This window comes from Besnoitia besnoiti, chromosome I (assembly GCF_002563875.1).
Source record: "Besnoitia besnoiti strain Bb-Ger1 chromosome I, whole genome shotgun sequence".
Classification (NCBI taxonomy): domain Eukaryota; phylum Apicomplexa; class Conoidasida; order Eucoccidiorida; family Sarcocystidae; genus Besnoitia; species Besnoitia besnoiti.
Window position 1 is genome coordinate 7,023,907 of NC_042356.1, and position 18,040 is coordinate 7,041,946.

The following is an 18,040-nucleotide window of genomic DNA, read 5'->3' on the forward strand; positions in this document are numbered from 1 at the left end:
CTCGCCCGGCGCATGAAAACTTTCGAGCAGACGTGGAAGCTTGCCGAGAATGTGTTAGACCAAGACGCTTTGATTTTCGCCGAGAGTATAATTGGGATCCTATGCCGAGAGTATGGAAACCCTGAACCGGAGGAACACCGTGAGCATAAAATCCAACTTGACACCGCCCAGCAAACCAATCTACACATTCTGTCACCCCAGAGTCTCCGTCTCTTTGCCGGAGCTTCCAAGGAGTCTTGTATCCTGCCTTACCTTTGGTCTTCTTTTGCTCGTATTCACAATACAGAGGCTGCCCCGGGCGGAGCATATACTGCCGAAAGCCTCCTTACCCTCACGTGTGTCTATTAGAAACCCCGTGATAAAGCAGGCAGATCTTTGTCACGTTATTCGTTCATGTATTCAAGCATACGTATACATGCACACATACATACATACATACATACATACATACATACATACATACATACATACATACATACATACATACATACGTATATACATATATACATACATACATACATCGTATAGCCGATCTTTTATGGAATTCACATGCCTTGGAGCGCGTCACTGCGTGCGTTTCTTTTTTACACCGAATTCTCGTTGCAAGCCTCACCGCTGAGAGGGAATAGAGCTTCGTGCGGATTTTTTTGTGCGTATTGGGAAGCTCGGGCGGGTCTCAAGTTCGGCGCTTTATGCCTGGTGTCTAAAGTGGATACGAGAGAGGAAGGAGGCAGCTATTTTCACTCAAAAAACACATACCCCCTCTGTTCGAATCAATCTTCCGCGTGGCGACTCTCCTAATTTTATCTCGATGGCAGCATTGATCACGGACGACGAGCCCTTTGACTCACCGGTACAGGACACAGAGACGACGGCGCTCATGCGAAGACTCCTGTCAACGGTAGCACAGCCTGACCCACCCTCAGCAGTCCTATATGACCTGCTACCAATTATCGTGCTCCTAGAGCATCTCGTCCGCAATGATACCGCAATATATGAGCGCCTTCTTCTTCCAAGGACGGACGAGACCCAGGATTTGATGAAAAAAATTAAACTAGATACGAGGGAACTGAAGCTTGATAGCTGGAAGCGTCTGCGCCTCCATATCTTACAAGAGTTACTACCGCGCGCACCCAGGCCAAAGCGACTCCCAAGCCGCCAACAGAATGGTGACTTCCATCTTGGTAAATGCTCACGCTACATTGGGGAAGCGGACAAAATGACATGTGTTTATTTATTGTGGTTAGGTCTGTTTAAACGGTGAAAATACGCCCCGTTCATAGCCAAGCACCCACATAAAATGTGTTGTGCCCGCTCGTGCGCGCACATACTCTCGATGACGCCTTGTCTCTCAGTCATGACGATACCGGGAAAAATGCTGCCGTCGGCAATACTGACCGAAGACCTGCACCTTTACAGTCCTTGAACTCCATTAATGCAGTTTGTGTGCCGATCCGCTCTATCCCCCAACCCCGATTCGTGCTTTCGACGTCTGCTAGCGCGGGGAGCACCTGGCGCGGGCACGCAATTTCGAACTCCTTCGAATCGACAACAAATCAGCCACTCTGCATTCTTGAAGCTGCTGAAACCATTCCCTCCACCCGCTTCGCTGACACGGAGAGCTACCCTATCACAGCTGTCCTCAGTGTCGCTTGTTTCCTTTTCCTCGATTTCCGTCTAGGCGGCGGGGTTCGCCCAAGGTCTCCAGATGACCAAGAACGGGTTGGAACAGAGAAGCCTAAGATCGGTGTGGGTGGTGGATCGCCGCGAGCTTCACCTCCATCGAGTGCTTGGTACGGAACTAAACCGATGAGCCGAGGTCGCTCTCCAAGCCCTCCGCAGTCAGGTGTGAAAAGTCCCGGCGAAGACAAATCCAGGATGGTGTCATATGGCGGAGGAGCGAGGCTCGCCGACATGCAGAATCAGAGATTCGAGATGCTGACTTCGTACTTCCTACAAGCCGTCGAGTGCCTCTCTCCCTCTTTCGAAGATCTGCCTGCATTGCTTCTGAGTTTCGGCGGAGAGTGTCCGCCGGGGAGTCGAGCTCGGGTAGGGGCACGTGCTTGGCCAGGCACCTGATCACAGCCCCCTCTCTTGGGGAAAAAAAGACAACACCGATCAGATAAGAGGCCCAAGGTTCGGGGTCAGATTCTGGCCTTCCCGCAGAAGATTCCGTCGTTCCTCTGCCGGAAATGCGGACTGAGGGGCAACACTAAGCATCGGGTAGAACTCCCTGAGGCCATGAATCGTTCAAACAGGAGCAGTTAAGTGCTGCGGAGGGGTCGAGTCCCGGCACTGGTGCTAGCTGGACTGCTCTCCAAGCTGTAAGAGAACTGCTTCCATGAATGCGTGGCTTCCTCTTTCGCATGTCTCAGCCCCTATCACCGTCTCCAGCAGCGTGCCAAGAGCAAAAGAGAGGCGGGAGAAGGGACTCTCGCTGCACGCGACGGTGGGAAGACATTTTCGACTTCGTGAAGGAGGAAATTCGGAACCGAATGCTGCAGACGCTCCACGGTGGAAGCCAACAGGCGGTACCTAATCCAGTGGAGGTGGCAAGGGGGCGGCCACGAACCCAAGAGAAACAAAGCGGCGAAATCCGACCCGCCCATTCTGGAACGAGCAACGTCGCCACCCAGCCAGCTGGAACGCCACAGCCGGAACATCCCCAGAGTGTTGCAGGCACCAGAGACATTGGTCCGTCTGCCGCTCTTGCGTCACTCTCTAGCCATGAGTGCTGACGAAATCTTGCTGAAGCCCCTCCCACCTGCTACAGTAGACCGAAACGCACTGCCGCCGTGGCTCCTGCACATGCGCTAGTGTGCGTCGAGATTTTGGCATACACTCTGAAACCTTCCTGTACAGTTACGCATACGATTTTCCCCCTGACCATACCAATAACGATAGCGTAAGTATATATGCATCTACTAATGTACAGATATATTTAGGCCCACATACGGCTCACGCTGATGGATACTAGACATACACGTAGATGTCCATGATCTGTATGGTCGTGCCTCTACCCATGTGCTCGCAACTGTGGACCGAGTGAAATCGCACAACACCATATGGAACTTCTCTTGTGTGGGGTTGAGGATCGAAGCCGAGCTATGGGCGCTCGACTGGATGCTTACCGAATATCCTCCGCACTCCGAGCCCCAATCCACTGCCGTTTATCTCCGCGTGATGTACATTCCTCTTCTCTCTTTTAGAATATCGGGACAGAGGACATAGCGGAGACTTGTCAAATCCTAGCCACTCGAGGAGGCAGAATTCGCCACCTCCCGTTCTCCGCGGGCGTTCTGAGTTTCAAAAGCAGCTTTTTAAACTCATGTCCAAAGATGCCATCGTCACCCTTGCGGCTGGAACAAGCGCCGGAAACATTTCCCCCGGTCCTCTTTACGCCTTCATGAGGAGGTCGCCGGCATGTTCAGGAGCATCCCCTGGGGCCGACGTGGCGCTTTCTTCGGGTACGTTGCAGAAGCAGCAACAGAAACTCTCGTCGGTTTTATTCACTGCCAGCGCCAAGGCATCGCCCTGCATAAAACGAACTACAGCTGAGAGACAGCTGTTGCATGCGCGAAATCCGTATGCACGCGACTGGGTGTTGTTATTGCTCCGATATCAGGTCCCCGAGAACTAGTCGACTTCATGCCGGATCTCCATCGCAAAAACAGCACACTCGCCGCTGTCCTGATGCGCTACATAGCAATGATAGAAACATCCTCGACTTTCGACTAGCTCGCTCGTGATAAGACGTTTTCACGCTTGCACGGATAAACCGAAAAATGCCAAAGAAGCGCGCACATGTCCATGATCCTCCGTCACACGATACCGGGTCACTGGGACCAGCTTCACAGTAGGCGGACAGGGAGGCTGAATCTCAGTTCGGTCAACTTGCTCACGTCCTCTGCATCTGCTTATGCGTTCTGAGTAAAGTGCTAGGGACGCAAGCGCACTCCTACTCATCCTCTGTGACCCTCGTGTCAACAGTACTGCGTCACGTAATTAGTAGTTGCGTGCTCGTGTTAGAGCCGCGACAACAATGTATCACTGCGCGTGTGGTCAATGGCCTAGAGACCCAGACACGTGCCGGAACAACGCGCGTTTGCTTCAGTATATGTATGCATATATCCATATGTGCAGTGAACACCAGGTGCCAGCCTTGGGAGCGGATAGGGAACTTGCTACTAACTCCGCCTTCCTGCGTCAACGAGCTCTTAAGTTGTTGTCTGAAACGTCTACACGCAGTAGAACTGCTTGTGCTCGATGTGCGCCGTTCGTCGCCAATCGCTCTTGGACCCCGGTAGGCTTCGGCGGGGCGTCTACCTGTCTATTCACATGATAGGCATTTCCAAAGCCGTTTGCAGGATTCCAATAAATCCTCTGTTTGAAAAAGCGAAAAGAACAAGTTCTGTAAAGCAGGTTTCTGAAGCGCCAGCCGCCAGCTAGGTCTCGGCGCACAAAAAGCACTCGCATCCCCCTTCTTCCCTTTACAAATAAAAAGACGGATGCATTTAGATATCCGTGCATAAATAGATCACTGAATACAAAGGGGCTGCCACCTGGGTGAGGGCAGCGAATCACTCGCTTTCCTCGTCGAATTTACGCGACTCTCGTACGAGCTACGGAGCACGCATCCATGGAACACCCGCGCCCTATTCAAGGGTCTCCTCGTCACAAGTTCAGACGCGCTCTACTACGTACTCCGCCTGGGACTTCTCTCCGAAGAGCTTTCATTGCATCGCTGCAGACGAACACAGAGTGTCCGGCACACGCGCAGAATACAAGCTCAAAACAGTATGAATAACAGCAACAGGCCTTTACTGCCGCGCAGCGCCGTACCAAGACTAAAGAAGCGCGCCAAATTCTGCAGCCTCAGACTTTGTGCAGTCTGGAAAATCAGATTCCCTCCTGTAACAACACAGACCCTGCTCCGCTAATTTGACGCGCACAAAGAAGCTAATTCAGTTACTGGCCAGAAAAACCCAACTCATATATGACGCACTTCTGCGACGGCGAGCGCGGCACACGCTTGCACTCGTGCGAAGCGAAGCCTGCAACTTACATCAGGAATTGAACCGCCTCGTCCGTGGGCGCTCCGACTACGTGCCACCTGATGAGCCCGGCGCGGTCGATGAGCATCGTCGTGACCATTTCTGGACGGAAAGCGAGGCCAGTTGCCTCGACTATTTTTCGGCCTCCTTCTTTGGCGTTTCCGAGAAAGGTGCCCCACATAGACGGCGCACTTCCGTTGAGCGTAAACGCAGGCGCTCCATCGCCGCCCGCATTTCGCTCCGACTGCGGAGCGAAATGCGCAGCTGTGAATCTCATGGACCGAATACACAGCCAACGAAGAAAGAGCGAACACGATTCACTGCACAGGTACGCAACCTGATACAGTTCGTCATGGCGCGCAGAGAGTCGGTTCGCCTCGCGCGGAGGCCACAGGGGCGCGGCCGAGGGCTGGCTGTATGGCGAGCCTAAATCAACGGCGCTGGCGCTCGGTGGAGTTCTAGCTGGATACACAAGAGCCGAGTACTCCGGATGTTCCTCCAAGTCGCGCCGCCATTTGACAAGGTCCTTCATCTCGCTGTGCGGCGGCTGGTCAGTAAAAATGAAGAGAAGGGTGAGACGACCCGCACACCGCTCCGTAAGCTGAGAGATGAATCATCGACGGAAAGACACAGGGGCAAAGCACAGCACTGCACGGAAGGACCTTTCAAAGGAAAAGACACACTTCCCTTCGAGATGCGTACTCAGAAGTTGCTCGCACTGCTGCACCGGCACAAAATAGCATGGAACTGAACATAAGGTTGCGCCCACCGCGGACGCACACACGCATATTCATAAGTATAGGCAATCCATCAAAACACGCCTGCAAACGAGCACATATACATTAACTGTTGGAATCATCTACACGCGACGGGAGGCGAGGTCAGAGAGAAGATTTCCATTCATCGGCCTGTGCAGGACATGCCGCCTCAGCATTTCTGAGTTTGGAACGAAAAAACGTGGAGCATCACTCCAGCCTCCTTTTGGGCGCGAAATTCACCCCTAAAAATCAGTAACCACGGACAACACAGAATTCACGTTAACACAGTTACCAGACACAGACATGTTAACTCGCGCGGCCAGAGGACAGTGCAGGAAAACGCTGACGGCAGACGGTGGAGTTAGAAGTTAGAAGCGCAACGGATAGAAACAGCATACTCAAGCGTGAAGCAGGTGCCAGGAGGCACAGACGGGCCGCAGATATGCACACGGTCACACACATACATGCATTCATACACATACATGCATGCATACATATACGTGCAAATATATATATACATATTTATATGCACGCATGCACTCTGGGAGCTCTAGTGTGTGTCATTTGTGTTTGGTGGGGCATGGCTTACGAGGACAGGCATCTGAGGGCGATTCGTGTTCCCGTCGTTTGGGTCCTGACTGGCCGCGAGCGGCTTTCCCGCTCTGCGAGATCTCGGGGAGGAGACCCCTGCGCGGCTCGCCAAGCTCGTTCTGCTGAGGGGCTGCTGGAAGTGCGTCGCAAACGGAGTTACTAAGACGTTTCCCGGGAGCGGGGCCGAGTGGCTAGGGGGCAGCAGGCGAGAGGGATAGTAGTGGGCGGCGTGCATGCCCTCTTGGTACTTTTTGAACGTGATTGGCGGCAGGCCGCGAGGCAGCGAGAGTGAAGAGAGTCTCTCCGCCGACTCCGGCGCCGGACTCGGAGACGCCTCATGGCGAAACGGGAGCAGCAGAGATCGCATGTACTGACGAAAGTTAACGGGAGCGCCTCTCCGGTTTTCCTTCCTCATCTCCTCCAGCGAGTAAAAACTACTCCTGTCCACCATCGGCGGCGCCTCCCTGAGACTCGACAAAAAAACCTGAGATTCAGAGGGAGATGGGCTGAAGCCGGAGACTGCGGAAACAGACGTGCTGCTCCAGCGAGACTCGCCAGTGTCTCTTTCCCTGCCGCCGAGGCGCGCCGCTCCTTCCAGCAAGATTGCCTCCTTAGTCTTTCGGCTGGCGCTCGAGACCGAGACGTCCGCGGTGAAAAGCCGCTTCTGGCCGCCGGCAAGGGCTCCGCTGCGGCCTTGAGAAAATCGACATCTGGAAAACGTGTTGTCTTCGCTTCCCGCAAAGCTGCCAGTGCCCTGCGTTGGAAAGGAATGCAGGGCTACCCCCGACGAGAAGAAAGGTAAAAACCATCGAGGCAGCACTTCCAGCGTATTTGAAGCTGGAACTGCATGCATCACGCTGCCGCGGTGCCCGCGTGTGCGTCGCCCACCCACGTTTCGCTTTTGTCTACATGACCCCGCTGCAGCTACATTTCCCCTGGAATAAGAACCACAGAATGGCGACGAAAACGGAAGAACTGAAGAAACGGCAGGATTCGCCTGCGAACTGGAGGACGAGCACCAGCACGTGTCACGAATCACTTCGCCGTCTTCCCGTCTTTCTCTCTTGTCTTCCGCGGGCTCGCTGCCCCCTGTCCCTTCCCATGAGCACACACCAGACGCGGCGGCGCCCCTGACGCAGGTCTTCTCTTTGGTGGATTTCTCAAGGAGACTCGATCGCCTGGCACTGCCATCCACCGGCAGCTGCGTACCCGCCTTCTGCCGAAGGAAGAGCGGAAGCCGCCGGCAAAAGTGCGCGAGATGTATCTCGCAGAAAACCGAGGTTGCCAAATTCGACATTGGTGCCGCACTTATAATTGTAGCGCCCCTCACACCAACGCGGAACGGCAGATCCTGACTTCAAAGGAAGCGGAGAAACCTATACGTAAATGTAGGAAGTCTCTCTCTATATATATGTCCTCCTAAGCGTATGTGAGGGCACACACAGGCGTCTATGTAGACTTCTGGGCGAAGAGAGCGCTGTAGTTCATTTTTGCACTGTGGAAGCCCCTCAGACGCCGGACACCGAGGACTCGAACGAACAGGGGAACAGGCGCGAGCCTCAAGTTCCTTATCCGTTGCGGTGCGGAAAAACTAGAAGGCCGACGCTTCTCCCGCGCAGGGCGGAGGCCTCTAGCGGTTAGAGCAGCGCGAGTAGCGGCGAGCGCTGCAGACGCCAATAAGCGAAGGCGAGGAAGACAGCCGAGAGAAGAGCGTGTGTGGAGTCGAGATATCGGATCGATCGCCAAGCGTCCGACGAGCCCTTGCAGTTTTGTTTTCGCAAGAGCGTGTGTGGAGTCGAGATATCGGATCGATCGCCAAGCGTCCGAAGAGCCCTTCAGTTTTGTTTTCGCAAAAAGCCTCATCTACCATGGAGCGTGGATACCGATAGCTCCCGCCAAGTAAAACCGACAGGAGATGGCTCCAATAGGTTCTCAGTAACAGCTTTGTGCAGCCTTAGTGCAACCGAATACAACAATCACTCGTCTCCGGGAAAAAAAAAAGAATTTGTTTAGCAGTCCGACATCTGGGAGTCCCTCAAGGCACCCAGCTCGGAGAGACGCCCCCAGCACGACGTCGAATGAACGACAGCTTCTTTAAAACGAAATGGAAGAGGAAATACGTGGCTCTCCCCTCTTTCCATTTAACACGGGGTGGCATAAATATTTGTTCATCCCTGAAAAAGGACGAGGTAATCCAGCATTGGAGGCGCAAGGAGAAAACATGCAGACGCATGCGTGCGGACCCGTTGGGGCAAGATGAATTGAATGAACATGCTGTTTCTTCTTCCACGACACGTATTGCATCTCATTTCGTCTACTTCAATTTTATGAGTGTTCCATTGATGTCACATGGTTCTCTCCCCTTGGTGTATGAATAGAGAGGTGAGGTCGGGTTGGATCAGAAGATGTCGCCGGGCAAGAGCGTAAACGGATCATTCATAAGTCGTGTGCCTAGTTGTGAAGCTCAAAAGTAAAATACGCTTGAGGAAATTCATCTACGATGTGAGCTGAGAGTCGCTTTTGACTTTCCGTGGTGGAAAAACAAACGCACTGCCGCCCTTCCCACGACTGCCGACTGCGTTTTCGTCTCTACTTCATCTTACGGGCTGCCCTTGTGGGATCAGGGAAACACTTCGCGGTAGCGTACGAGCAGGTTCTGCGCTGATGTCAGATTTCCTGACACTCTTTTCTGAGGCACCCGTCGACTGCCTTCCTGCTCTGCACCGCTGAAGTGGAGAACGCTGGGCACATGGAGAAATATATCACGCCTCGGTGAGCTGGAGCGAAACACTAGGATCATTACAGACACACATCTGCCCTTTGATCGGGTAAGAAACCGTAGCGAAAGCCCACCCTGCTGAAAAGTAAAATGGCTGAGTATGGAGAAAGACTATAGTCCCCTTGGGGGCCCGTTTGCTGCACACTGTTCTGCAGTGTTGACCCATGCTGACCCCTCTGCTGTTAATCCACAAAAAATAACCTGTCAGTTTTTTACAGAAAACGAGTGAGCAGCAGTTCGCATGGCGCGAATGTGCACGAAAAAATCCCCTTCCATATGTCTGGAATTGTACAGGAGGATGCGTCCACAGGTGCATACCTCCAGGTCCACGCACACACCCCACCAACAAATAGATGCGACTACGTATTTGCGCATCCACAAGCTCGCTCAGTCTAAATGCATGGACGATTCATCGCAAGCGTCCGTACGCGCGCCGCTTCTGTACCCGTACTACTACACTCCGCAGTTCATTTCGAAGCCTTCTTGTCTGCTGAACGCGTTGAAATCGATCATTTCCTGAAGTTCAGAAAGGCGGCGGAGACAGCAGAGCAGCTTATTTTTGACAGACGTTTGCTGCCGGGCTACCACCTCATTGTTTCCTGGCGTACTCTCATGCGAAAGGTTGAAAAACAATGCCAACCAGATTGCCGCAGGTGTCAGCTGCGCCGTCTCTGCGTCCGTCCGCTCGTCTTTTCCGTGCTTGGTTGGCCATACTGTGTGCGAAGGCACTTCGTGACCGACAAGAGGAGGATGCGAGCGGATCACAGTTTCGAATGGTTCCAGACACTCCTCGAACTCTGGTGCGTGGCAGGTTGCCTTCTCGGTATTGCAATATACGAACGGTGTAGCACCTACCCAACAGTCTGAGTCGATTAAACAGGGTTTCCCCGTAATGTTTTCGCATTCAGAGCTCGCGCCCTTGAGCTCTCCCGCGCTTCTCCTATTTTTCAGGGTATTTAGGTGAACGCCACCCTTTTTGCCCTGTTTTGCTCGAGTTTCTTTCGGGCTCTGCCACGGTTTACATAAGAGCGCGGCTGACGCCTCAGTGTGAAGCTCTTTCTGTGGTGCATTGAAAGAATGCTCCCCCTCGGGTGCATCGGTGCCCTCAAGTACAGGTTGCGAATATAGTGGGAAGCTAGATGGTGCTACACCAGCAGTTTGAGAATTCTGTGGAACGACTCTGCTCTGGCGATAATCGTGCCCGTTATGCGGGTGTCTGTTATCTGTGGAATCCCCGCTGCGTGCTGGCGGCGCTGCGAGAAAGCCGAAGAGAGCGTCATTCGTGGCGGATGTTTCATTTTTGGAAGTATGGGCGGGTGAGGCCGAGAAGGCGTACAGCACCTCCGGTTGGCAACGTCCGCTTGCGCAGATCAAACCTCTCTGGCATTCCCTTGGACTGATGTTCCTGCATAGCTGCCCTTCGCGCAGACGAGGCAAGCAATTGGTTGTCGCCGGGACGGGACAATAAAAATCCTGCGTGATAACAGCAACCACACATGTCCACGACAGGCAGAAACAGATCACGCGCGATACAGACGCATGCCCCCGCGCCCGTCTGAGTAGCAATAAAAACACTAATAGAGCCAATGAGAAGGCTCCGCCTCCTCGACGCACCTGGCTTTGCGGCGTCGGCCTCCGTGCATCCACGTGCCATGGAAAAGGAACGGCGACGTGCGTAACGGCTCTGGTAGAAACATAACTCTATATACGTGCCTGCTCAAGGTTGTGCACGAAGATATCGTCAATCACGGGTGAGCAAGGAGACATGGAATTTAGCTGATGTGCTCTGGGACTGGCAGCAGAGCAGGAATGCCTATACTTGTCTGCACTCACGCGTCTGAAACCTAATAACCAAGATGATGCAAACATCTCTTTTGCGAGAGGAGGGTGAGGTGCGTCTCCTCGCGTGCACAATCTGCGCCGCTCCGCTCACCCGGCCGCAGCACATATCTATGCATTTTTCGAGAGTGAATTGGCCAGAGCTGAGGTTGTTGGGTTGGCCGTTCACGCCAACAACGACAACATTGCCCCCCACTCCTCCAGGACGAGTCGGTCCATACGGGCCCTCTATGACAATATTATCTCCCATAACTGAGTTTGTTACGCTGCCTGCCACACCGTTATTTCGAGGGTTGCTTCCGACTGCGGCAAAGGGAGAATATTGCGGGTAAGACGACGGGGTAGAATCGCTGTTTGTTACGGCAGCAAGAGGCAGCCGAGGCGCTGTGGCGATCCCTGTTTGAGAATTATAGACATTTGCCTGGGGATAGGCGTTGGGTCGATACAGAGAGGCCACGACAGCAGGGCCTCGTGAGTTTGCAGCGTTGTTCACCGGCAGAACGGGGACAGGCGATACGTACTGCCCACCTACAGGAGTTGAAATGACAACAGGAGGCGGGGCTCGCGAGATAACGCTTGGAGCTGCGGCAGGATTTCGAACTACTTGTTCGCCAACAAGTACTGGCTGGGTTCCAGCGGGAATGCTTGCTGGCTGCTGGGGAGCCACAACGGCTATCGTTGGCACAGAAGCGGGAGCGGCTATTACGTTGGCAGTGGGCACCGCCACAGTTACAGGCTGAGTGGATTGGAGCTGCATGTTCGCAGGAACTACTGGAAGCTGCTGCGCCATCCGGTTCCCATTTATGTTTTCGAGGGGGCCAACTGCCGTCGCGATCCCGTCAAACAAGGAAGAAATCCGTTTTGCAAGCGTTCCTGGAGGCGGAGGAGGCCGCGGTGCAAACGGATTCTCAAACGGATATCCGGAATATTGAGGCATAGCGGGTGGAGGCATGTATTGCTGTCCGTCGAGAGACGCGGCGTCTGCTGTGGGTACAGCGCCATCCTCTTGGCTTCCTGGCGATAAATCAGCAGGAACGGGTGATTGCAGGTTCCTTTTTTGAGTGGGTAAAGTCTGAAGGCTCACTAGCATTATTGGGGCTGCTGTCTTGGACCCACGGGCGAAGGTATGCTTCTTGGTGACGGCGTCAAAAGCAGACAAGTCCGTAGCTGTTGCGCTTGCTCCATTCCTATTCGGTTGTATTTTACCAAACTCTGGATCCCTGTCGGTAAAAGCTTCTTTTATGTCGTCATTCAGCGCTGATACAAGAGCTCTGTCTTTTGGCGAAGACTCTCCTCGGTTTCCAAGAGAAAGACGGCGAGGGTATACAACAGGGGGTACGCCATTATAATTCGGGACAAGAACCCCAGGTTGATTGAGTATACTTCCGGAATTCGGAAATATCCCGTCCCCATTTCCACCTGACGGATACCGTCTGCAAAGTCCTTGGACGCAAACGTGGCACGGAGCCTGGCAGTGCTTGTATAAGTCGCATGAATCCCCCAGTGGCACATTCTTCTGTACGCATACAGTTCGGCGAGGAATGTTGCTGGAGTGCCGTTGCTGGCCTGACAAGTCGCGATTCTCGTTGAGTTCGGAAGAATAATGATTTTCTCTCAAATTACGAGAATAGCTCTTTGATTTACTTGTTGAAGCCTCGGACCCCGATAGCAAGCTGACATCTTCACAGATTCCAGACACGCAGTGATGTGCCTCATTAACAGAACATGGCTGGCCCAGCGCAATATTACCGAACCCCTGGTTGTTCGGCGTTTGCCGCTCACAACGGAAAGTCTGTTGGTCACAGAAAGTCGATGTTTCGCACAGATAGGGGGATCCTCTGCATGAGCTTCCTGCAGGCCGGCTTCCGGGCATCCTGCAGACGCCTGGAGGTACTCCATACACAAGAATATGCATGGAGCCATCATCCACACAAGGAATGCTGAGGAAAGAAGCGGCGGACAAATGTGTGCTCTACTAACGACTTGAAGAGAGCTTCCACTCAGTCTGTCTTCCAATCACGTCGGTGCTCGCTCAATAGTTCCAGCGCATACATCAATCGCTGGTCACGCTGGCCATTGATCTACATGCACTCCTACCAGCATTATCATTGTTCCTCAGGGGGGAGGGACCCATGTGAATAGTACTTGCGTGCGCATACGACGTCCACAGACATGTGAGGGGACACACAGGAAAGTATTCGCACTTAGACGCGTCTATACACAGCTCATCTGAACAAACGTGCGTGCAGCTACGCTCACCTGTCGTGCTGGTGGCATGCTGGAAATCACAGAGAAGCGGTACTGCACAGCGTCTCCGGTTCGAAAGGACGCTGGATTCCCAATAAACCGTGCAAGGCTCGCCATCGGGCTGCCACCCGCCTCCGCCAGATCTTGTGGCGGAAAGAGTCGCTACGGCAATCACGAGAACCAAAACAATGACCACCGCGACCGATGCCGCACACACGATAACCTTCGTGAATGTGTTCATTTCCTTTCTCCAGATGGGACGATGAGCTAGGGGGTTTCAGGAAGGCAGGTGGCCTGCTTAGTGAAGGGGCTGCTCTAGGCAATAAGTGCGTCAAAACGACAGAAAGTCGTCTCACGAGACACGAGGAAAGGAGACTACGGGAATACCGTACGTTGGTACTAGTCAAGAGACATGATAGAGGCACACAGGCAATTCACACCGGGCGGGGCGGGACTGGCATGTGGATAACGAATTCGCAAGCGGATATGTACGCAGCGCCGTCTCCACGCATTTGCACGCAAGCAATGCAGAGCATTGCCCGTGAGCAGTGGGCTCGGCATCAAATCCCTAAATTCGGCACAGTACATCAACAGAATAGACCGTGAAAGGGTTGTATGAACAGGGCAACAACAAACGCAGCGATCTCGTTACTTACTGCGATGTGTAGCATGTTAACAATACGGCAACGAAACGAGAAACTAGCTGTGGACGTGGGCTACCAGGTTATATGCTTTTATATTCATCAGCAGACGTGCAAGGGATCAGATATGTATCGAATGCCTCTCGGAAAAGGACAAGCATGCTCGCGCCGCTTTGAGGTTCAGCCACTGAAGGGCAACGATGAAGGACCACGCCCGTTTGCAGAAAAAGAAGGAAACTTGCCACTGGGAAGCGGACCCCAGTTGAGGTCACACAAAGTTGCGCGGCAATGAACGAAGAAATATATTTTTTCCCGAGTTCATCCTTCACTGCCGCGGGGGGTGCGGGAGATGGGCTCTCGACGCACTGGCACGCTGAAGGTATTGAAAAGACAGGATGAAGAATCGACGGTACGCATTAACCTGTGGAAAGGAAATTAGTTCCATGGTCTAGGGGAAGGGACACACCGCAGCAAATAACTGGTAGAACGGAAATCAATACCATGTTTTAGGGTAAGAGGGGCAAAAACTGAATTTCAAGATATAACCTGTGGAACGGATATTATTGGCTCTCGTGCGTATGGCTTTACCATATACCTTATATCTACTTGACCCTCTCCCATGAAGAACATGTCTTCTCCACTTGGCCTTGGCGAGAGCTGTACAAGTCGAAACCGACAAAAGAGCACAACTTGTCGTGCTCTAACACTAAGAAAGAGAGCTGCCATGCAAAATAGGTTACCCCTTGAACAGAGCCTACAAAGAGCACAAAGACATGCTCTTGTGTTTGCCGCACAGCTACATAATGCTGTGCCCAACTCACACATACCTTTTGTCCGGAATTTCCCGCACAAATGCATACAAGGGGATATTCCAAGCCTTCCGACCCTTCGACGATAGGGGGAATGGGAAATGGGAGAGAGGCCATTAACAGCCAAAAAGGATCACTGAGTTGAAATATCGCAGGAACGTGTCCCCCCATGTATCTGTCAAAGCCTCAGAAAGAATCAGGGAGATGCACGTGTTCCATGACGCACTTTGTTTTTCTCGCATCAAGCCAGCAGGCAGTGCGTTTCGCCGCGCAAACCGGGGAATATGGCACTAAAGCTATAAAGCAAAACAGCGTAGAGGGATACACCATCCATAACAGCAAGATGAACGCGGGTTATGTATGCATACGTATTTGCTTACTCTAGAGGAGGAGAGCGGTGGAGGAGGGTCGCGACTCAGTTAGACAGATACAGGATCACACTCAGTGGCAAGGATGCAAATATGTAGGGTTGCAATAGGAAAAACCAGCCTACATAGTAGTCTACAAAGGCAGCTAGCGACTGTTAGGGTTTCAGAGAGAACACGCTGTTGAGGTCAACCAATGTTGACTTCAACGTGCGCATATACACTTTAGACGCGGAACACTTGATCGGAACACACAGGCGCGAGCGGTGTGTTTGTTTATTGAGAAGGCAAGGAAACCAAGGGGCACACTCACATATCTGACTTAGAATCCTGTCGATGGCTTACTACCGGTGAGCCTGCCGCGTGCCGCGAGCGGCTTCAACCCTCATGCATCGATAGGGCAGCTATATGCCAAGGGTAGCCTCTTGAATGCTGCATTTTCGTATTCGCGAGCCGAAAGCTTCTGTCACCGAGTAAGCTCGAAAGCATCTGCCATCTTGGGTTTGGGCCTGGTGACTGCCTTTGCATGGTAAGTTCGTGTCGCAGTTGTGGACTTCAGTAGTGGACCTGGTTTGCACCTCTCTTGAGGGCGACCGCGGCGTACAAGTGTGCAATATATATATATATATATATAGCCAGAAGCCATATGAGGCCGTAGCTTGTTCCGCTGCGTTTACTGCCTCATAATCAGATTTAAGGTAATCGGATCTGCCCGCCAGGTCCGAACGCGAATCATCAGTCAGCACGCGTGTGCGATGTTCGAGCTTGGCGTGGCACCGAACCACACCCCGCCTTGCAGGAGACGCTGGTCCATACGAACCAAGGCAAAGGCAACTTTGTATAGCGGCGCCAATCTTTGACACGTATAAGGTCCTGTGATCTTTGGGAAGTCCTGTGATCTTTGGGAAGTCCTGTGATCTTTGGGAAGTCCTGTGATCTTTGGGAAGTCCTGTGATCTTTAGGAAGTCCTGTGATCTTTAAGAAGTCATGAACATCGTCGTCGCTGTCGAGCCGTTGCCGTGCGTGCGCGTCGCGTAACGTCCCCCGTCGTGAAGGTACTGTATCGGCCGCTATGCAGATCTCCCCCACCGTCGCATCCAGAGGTTTGTGTGCATGTGCCCGGAGCTCCGTATTCTACATCACGATTGCAGCAGCCGTGTGCTTGTGCGGGTTTCTCTGAGCATCAGTCGTGTAGGCGCGTACTAAGGGTGATATGCAATGCACGCCAATCAGTAGGTGTGAGTCTGTTACCTTCTGCAAGCCCAAGGCGCGTTGAGGTTCGTTCCGCACCATAGATAGACAGGGTGGGAGGAGAGAAAATGGACGGCGGGTCAACAATTTACGGGTCCGTCCACAATGCAGAATCGCGGTCGTCGGAAAAAACAAGGGAGTTTCTGCACACTCATTATTATCCTCGTCTTGTTTATGGCTTGGGAACAAGTGTGTCGGGGGTCAACGTTTTTGCTGCACTCACCCGCGGCACGCTGTTCCCTTCCCGCACGAGCAACGGAGGGAGCCGCCGCGCGAGGGAGTGGCCTATCTCTGTTCACAAGCCTTCGTCCTTTCTTTTTTGCTGGCCTCGCATGAATCCATGCGACCGAGAACCAAAGTCGACGCTGTTGAGCGGAGCCAGTCATGGCGGGTTCTGTTTACTGGAAATAATGACCGGGCGGAGATAGTGGAGAGGCCGCAACAAGGTGTGTTCTCTCCCTCTTACGTGGACAAAAACTGGCGGGAAGAAAGCTGCAGCAAGGCGACGTGCGCTTCCATGCATACGTTCATCGACCGAGCGCGACCGTGTTTTCCCTCTCTCGATATTTCCTCAGTAGCACTGCGCCCACATGCATTTTGCTTCATCTTTTTCGAATTTCGTCTTCCCACCGAAACACGAGGGCGTGCGGCGAACAGCTGTTTGAGCATCCATTTGCTGAATTATCGAACGGGCTTTTCTTCAAGGAGCCCGGGAACCCAGGCTGAACTCATCTGCCTGAGGAGACGAAGAGGACTGAATTTGGCGGCTCTTCTCTCAAGAGAAAACATCTCTGTGTTGTTTCATTTGGCGAGACTTCTGTTCGATCCCTCTTTTTTAGGCATCCTGCCCCATTCTTCCGTCTCATCTTCTGCGCCTTTTCCAAATACCGTTCCGCAGTCTCTGCAACCACGGCGGCACACAGTCCCCCCAGTCTTTTCCTCCCCTCCGCGCGGCCCCATTTTTCAGCAAACCTCTTCTGTCCACATTTTGAGCGCAACGAAACGCAAATCCCTTCGTTGCAGGTTGAGACACGGAGCCAAAAAACCCACCCATACAGCTCTGCACTCGACCAGCCATCCCCGTAGACTCCTTTTCTCCTCCGTTGTTTCCTTTGCCACCTCATGCCAGAGTCGGTGTGCGCGCCTTATCGTCTGCTGAAAACCCCCTTGGCAAATAAGTGAACGAACGTGTGTTGCACATGATATAATGCGGGTCGCGTCGGTAGGATGTCTTACTGCGTGTTGAACAAATTTCAGATGTTTTCGTTGGAGCAGGAGGAACGTGCGGACTATCAACCCAAGCCATATTTGCATGAAAGGGTTGTGTACGACTTTGGCGGCCTCTGTTTTGCGCACTTTGTGTATCACTTGATCTGAGGCCAAGTCCTACGTGGGTCGTTTGAGGCATCGAATCCGTTGATATATATTTGATCTATTGTTTAAACTTCTGAAAGCTCGGAAGTCTCAGTTCTGAACTGCGTGGTCGAGACCCCCGGTGCAGGAAACTTTGGACGGCAAGATCTGCCTCTCGCCTCCCTCTCTGCGTCACGCTCTCCACAGCAACTTGCCCTGACGGAGTGTTTTCCCGGTTTTCTCCCCCCGACTCTGCTTGCCTTCTCGCAAGGCCCTCCACACGAGGAGGAGGGCTTGTCTTCCACCGGTGTTTGAAAAGGAACGACACACGCGAGGGAAATTGCCGCGGTGCC

The 18,040-nt window shown here is 53.0% G+C and overlaps 2 protein-coding genes across 2 annotated transcripts; one reads left to right on the forward strand and one right to left on the reverse strand.

Moving 5' to 3' along the window:
- Nucleotides 1-12: 12 nt before the first annotated feature.
- Nucleotides 13-2,738, forward strand: BESB_009860 (uncharacterized protein; the record flags this gene model as incomplete). Its single annotated transcript, XM_029359740.1, has 4 exons — nucleotides 13-139; nucleotides 819-1,184; nucleotides 1,682-2,049; nucleotides 2,376-2,738. 4 exons carry the CDS (start codon nucleotides 13-15, stop codon nucleotides 2,736-2,738), a joined length of 1,224 nt encoding a protein of 407 aa, XP_029222653.1.
- Nucleotides 2,739-5,061: 2,323 nt separating this feature from the next.
- BESB_009870 (uncharacterized protein) lies at nucleotides 5,062-7,700 on the reverse strand (the record flags this gene model as incomplete). Its single annotated transcript, XM_029359741.1, has 2 exons — nucleotides 5,062-5,655; nucleotides 6,402-7,700. The coding sequence occupies 2 exons, from the start codon at nucleotides 7,698-7,700 to the stop codon at nucleotides 5,062-5,064; spliced, it is 1,893 nt and encodes a 630-aa protein (XP_029222654.1).
- Between the last annotated feature and the right edge of the window lie 10,340 nt (nucleotides 7,701-18,040).